The 5,745-nt window shown below is 52.9% G+C and overlaps 1 protein-coding gene across 1 annotated transcript; it reads left to right on the top strand.

The window, feature by feature from the left end:
• Positions 1 to 319: 319 nt before the first annotated feature.
• On the top strand, positions 320 to 4,324 carry fbxw5 (F-box and WD repeat domain containing 5; the record flags this gene model as incomplete). The annotated part of the gene is made up of 3 exons (XM_085981205.1): positions 320 to 785; positions 2,446 to 2,593; positions 4,092 to 4,324. Coding segments are annotated over 3 exons (831 nt in total), but the record flags the coding sequence as incomplete, so codon positions are not given.
• Positions 4,325 to 5,745: the final 1,421 nt, after the last annotated feature.

Here is a 5,745-nt window from a genome sequence, read left to right as displayed (position 1 = left end):
CTAACACCATCCTCCTCCGCCTGACTGAACTTGTTGATCAACTGTTCAACCTCTAACTTCTTCCAGTTCTGATGAAAGGTCATCGACCTGAAACTTTAACTCTGTTTCTCGCCCCATTGTTGCTTCCTGACCTGCTGAGTGTTTCCAGCATTTTCTGGTTCTATTTCCAGTTTCCAGCACCCGCAGTATTTTCCTGTAGCTGGAGTGCAAAGTTGGGGTAGCAGTGGTTAGTGATGGCACCGGCTCTGTGCTGTTTATCAGGTGTGAGAGGTTCTGCAGGTCGATGTCTAACAATCCTCTCCATCTCCCCTCGCTCTAGGATATCGAATCGGAAAATATAAACGTGGTGAAGAGACTGTTCCAGCTGCAGAATCTGAACGCCAGCACCATTCGCACGGTGATGGTGGCGGACTGCAGCAGACACAACACTCCCGACCTGCTCCTGGGATTTGAGGAGCAGCTGGCCACTACATCCCCCAGAGTATTCGACCTGGGCAGCGACAATGAGGACCAAGGTTGCAGCAAACCCAAGCACAGGAGTGAGAACCCGAGCGAGGCAATGGTCAGCAGTCAGGACGGTGCGGAGAGGGAGTGGAGCACGTTCTCTGAGGAGGAACAACCCCTGATGAATGAGCAGCAGATCGAGGCACGAGTGGCAGAACTTTTTCTACAGGCCAAGACAAAGCCTGCAGACGTGGACCTCCTGTCAGAAGGGCAGACAGCACAGGACAAGAAATACTTGATCTTCACCACAGGGAGCCTTACCTACACTCCCCATCAAATAGGTAGGCTCCAGGTACCACACCAGTACCATGGCAAGGCCTCCCGGTTAATGATATGGTTAACATCAGTGTTGTCGGTGTCAGAAGGTCTTCAGTAACAGCAACTTGTATTTATACAGCACATTTAACATAGTGAAACATCCCAATCCACTTCACAGGAGTGTTAGAAAAGAAAGTTTGACACCGAGCCACATAAGGAGATATTAGGACAGATGACTAAAAGCTTGGTTAAAGAGGGAGGTTTTAAGGAAGGTCTTAAAGGAAGAAAGAGAGGTATAGAGGCGGAGAGGTTTAGGGAGGAAGTTTCACAGCCTAGGGGCCAAGCAGCTGAAGGCACGAGCGGCAGTGGCGGAGCAATGAAAATCGGGGCTGCGCAAGAGGCCAAAATTGGAGGAGCGCAGAGATCTTGGAGGGTTGTAGGGCTGGAGAAGGTCACTGGTTCACCCCAGTTCTCGCCCCTCCCTGTGAGTCTTTGGAGTACAATCCCCCGAGCTCTCCCACATCTACTTTAAGCTGTTGTCTGTTGGTTGGGGAGTCGGTGGGAAGGAGCCTGCGTGTTCGCGGTCTCTGGCCAGGGAAGGTTGGGTGCTGGGTGTCGACAACTTTGTGCGATTGGGCGTGAGACAGCACAGTATCAATCCAGAGTGATATTGGGGTGGGAGTAATGATGCAAGTGTGGTCTGTCCAGGCCCCAGGCTCAAGTGGAGGATGGACAAGTCGAGATCACCACAATACACGGGGGTGGGGTGGGGTGCTGGGCCAGTGGGGGTGGGCGCGGGAGACAGGGCCAGTGGCCGGGGGCGGGGGGGGGGGGGGGGGGGGGAGACAGGGCCAGTGCGGAGCGGGGGGGTACACTAATCCCACAGCCCTACTCTGTCCCTGACTCCTCACTCTCAGACGGTTTTAAATTGCTGACCCCCTCATCACTGATCCCCAACCAGAGGGAATAGTCTTTCCCTACTCACTCGTTCAAAATGCTTAGCCCCTTATCCTTCTCTGCTCCAGCGGGAACAGTCCCAGTATCTCAAGTCTCTCCTCACAACTAAAGTTACCCATCCCTGTCTCCTGATTGACACCTTTTAAATATTGCTTCGTGGGGACAAATTGTGAACTTATGTTGATCCATTTTGACCGTCTACTAACCTGAGCAGCTCCAGTCCCCACCCAGAGTCGAACTCGAAACTCACAGCAGCTGAGTCAAGGCTGGAAAGAGAAATGGCAGATTGATGTTTCGGCATCAGTGGTCCCACCGAATTGTTAACCTGTTTTTTCTCTTTCAGATACTGACTGTGTTCTCCTAGCATGTTGTTTTAAATTCACATTTCCAGCATTTGCAGTTTTTCCTTTATAAAATAAAAGGAAACATTTAGTTTCTGATTTTCGAACTGTTTGTGTTGCTTGGATGTTGGGTAAGGACTGGAGCAGGCTTGGGTATAGCTCCCACAGTCGAATATCTGCCCTTCACTTACCCACATGAAGAGTGGCCATTTGGGTCTGTGGATCCTGCATCTGGACAGGGGGAGGGGAGGGAGCGTCTGGCTGAAAAATACAACTGGATAAAACGACTGTGGCCGCCTGTTTAAGGTGAAGTGCTTTAAGGAGGAAGGCCTTAAGGAGGCGAGTTTTTCTCACTGGACTTCAGTATATCTCTGTATAATTGCAGGTATTAAGCAAATACTGCCTCATCACATGACGACATCAGGACCGGTGTTGGGGGAAGAACGGAGCTCCAATGAGTTCTTCGATGCATTGGACTACACGATTGATGTCCACGGGCACATCATCGGGATGGGTCTGTCTCCAGACCACAGGTCAGTCCCTCTCCCTGTCTCCAGACCACAGGTCAGTCCCTCTCCCTGTCTCCAGACCACAGGTCAGTCCCTCTCCCTGTCTCCAGACCACAGGTCAGTCTCTCTCCCAGTCTCCAGACCACAGGTCAGTCCCTCTCCCTGTCTCCAGACCACAGGTCAGTCCCTCTCCCTGTCTCCAGACCACAGGTCAGTCCCTCTCCCTGTCTCCAGACCACAGGTCAGTCCCTCTCCCTGTCTCCAGACCACAGGTCAGTCCCTCTCCCTGTCTCCAGACCACAGGTCAGTCTCTCTCCCTGTCTCCAGACCACAGGTCAGTCCCTCTCCCTGTCTCCAGACCACAGGTCAGTCCCTCTCCCTGTCTCCAGACCACAGGTCAGTCTCTCTCCCTGTCTCCAGACCACAGGTCAGTCCCTCTCCCTGTCTCCAGACCACAGGTCAGTCCCTCTCCCTGTCTGTTCTGCTACAGAGCATTTGAAGTTCTGTGAATCTGTAATAATCCCATACAGTTGGTGCCAAGTTTTATTTTAAAAGGAAAACAACAGGTGGTTTAAAGTGGATTGTTAGATTCCTCGTCTTCATATTGACTTAAAACAGAATCACGACATTGCGAAGACACAGCTGGTAGAGTCCATCAGTAGCCCAGTAACGCCAAGCACAGACTCCCAGCTTCCACTGACACCAAGCACAGACTCCCAGCTTCCACTGACTCCAAGCACAGACTCCCAGCTTCCACCGACACCAAGCACAGACTCCAAGCACAGACTCCCAGCTTCCACCGACTCCAAACACAGACTCCCAGCTTCCACTGACTCCAAGCACAGACTCCCAGCTTCCACCGACACCAAGCACAGACTCCCAGCTTCCACTGACTCCAAGCACAGACTCCCAGCTTCCACTGACTCCAAGCACAGACTCCCAGCTTCCACTGACACCAAGCACAGACTCCCAGCTTCCACTGACTCCAAGCACAGACTCCCAGCTTCCACTGACACCAAGCACAGACTCCCAGCTTCCACTGACTCCAAGCACAGACTCCCAGCTTCCACTGACTCCAAGCACAGACTCCCAGCTTCCACTGACTCCAAGCACAGACTCCCAGCTTCCACTGACACCAAGCACAGACTCCCAGCTTCCACTGACACCAAGCACAGACTCCCAGCTTCCACCGACTCCAAGCACAGACTCCCAGCTTCCACCGACTCCAAGCACAGACTCCCAGCTTCCACTGACACCAAGCACAGACTCCCAGCTTCCACCGACTCCAAGCACAGACTCCCAGCTTCCACTGACTCCAAGCACAGACTCCCAGCTTCCACTGACTCCAAGCACAGACTCCCAGCTTCCACTGACTCCAAGCACAGACTCCCAGCTTCCACCGACTCCAAGCACAGACTCCCAGCTTCCACCGACTCCAAGCACAGACTCCCAGCTTGGACTCCTGGTCCTGTATATTGCTAAGTGTATCACGGTTCTGATGCTGCACTGTCCTGCCTTTTAGGTATTTATACGTTAACAGTCGCGCCTGGCCCAAGGGCTGTGTCATCAGTGATCCCATGAACCCCCCACCTATTGCCGAGGAGATTGACATCCACGTGTTTGACTTGAAGACGATGCGGGAAGTAACTCAAACTCTGCGGGCGCACACAGCCTACACTCCCAACGACGAGTGCTTCTTCATCTTCCTGGATGTCAGCAGGGATTACGTTGCCAGGTAAACTGCTGGGCTCTTTTACCCATTGTGACCCTCCCCACCCGAAGGTTTCGCAGGTGCCCTCCCACCACATCAGGGGGCCATTCTTCGTGGGTGGATCCAAACCTCTGCCACAGTACCGAAACGGCTCTTATCCAAGTCACAAATGACATCCTGTGTGACTGTGACAAAGGTAAACTAGCCCTCCTCGACCTGTGACACGTTTGACCACACCATCCTCCTTGAATGCCTCTCCACCGCCATCCAGCTGGGTGGGACTGCACTCGCCTGGTTCCGTTCTTTTCTATCCAGTTGTAGCCAGAGAATCACCTACAATGGCTTCTCTTCCTGCTCCCACACCATTACCTCTGGTGTTCCCCGAGGATCGATCCTTGGCCCCAATGTTCCTCCTAATTCTTTTTTGGGCTGCGCGGCCCATTCAAACTTCTGCGCCTGTGTGGTTTTTTGCATTGGGAAGCCAGCTCACCGGCTGTGCGGGACCTCGAGACCGCTGCGCAGCTGTAATGGGAACGTTGCTGGCCCCCTCCTGTTTCTCATCTACATGCTGCCCCTCGGTGACATCATCTGAAAACACAGCGTCAGTTTCCACATGTACGCTGACGACACCCAGCTCTACCTCACCACCACGTCTCTTGACCTCTCCACAGTGTCTAAGTTGTCCACTGCTTGTCCGACACCCAGTTCTGGATGAGCAGAAATTTCCTCCAACTAAAGGTTGGGAAGACCGACGCCATTGTCTTCAGTCCCCGCCACAAACTCCGTTCCCGAGCCACCGACTCCATCCCTCTCCCTGGCAACTGTCTGAGGCTGAATCAGACTGTTCACAAACTTGGTGTCATATCTGACCCCAAGATGAGCTTCCGACCACATATCTGCGCCATCACTAAGTCCGACTATTTCCACCTCCGTGACATCGCTCGACCCCGCCCCTGCCTCCTCACATGCTGCTGAAACCCTTTACCTCTAGACTGGACTATTCCAACGCACTCCTGGCTGGCCTCCCACATTCTACCATCTGTAAACTTGAGGTCATCCAAAACTCTGCTGCCCGTGTCCTAACTCGCAACAAGTCCCATTCACCCATCACCCCTGTGCTCGTTGACCTACATCGGCTCCCGGTTAAGCAACACCTCGATTTTAAAATTCACATCCTTGTTTTCAAATCCCTCCTTGACCTCGCCCCTCCCTATCTTTGTAACCTCCAGCCCTACAACCCTCCAAGATCGCTGCGCTCCTCCAATTCTGGCCTCTTGAGCATCCTTGATTTTAATCGCTCCACCATTGGTGGCGGTGCCTTCAACTACCAAGGCTCTAAGCTCTGAAATTCCCTCCCTAAACCTTTCTGCCTCGCTATCCTCTTTTAAGACGCTCCTTAAAACCTGCCTCTCATCTGTCCTTATGTGGCTCGGTGTTAAATTTTGTTTGATAATCGCTCCAGTGA

The sequence above is a fragment of the Somniosus microcephalus genome, unplaced genomic scaffold, assembly GCF_052327205.1.
Source record: "Somniosus microcephalus isolate GS21.2 unplaced genomic scaffold, FLI_Smic_1.0 scaffold1694, whole genome shotgun sequence".
In the NCBI taxonomy this organism is placed as follows: Eukaryota; Metazoa; Chordata; class Chondrichthyes; order Squaliformes; family Somniosidae; genus Somniosus; species Somniosus microcephalus.
The sequence above is the reverse complement of the archived record's forward strand: the minus strand, read 5'-3'. Positions and strand labels throughout refer to the sequence as shown.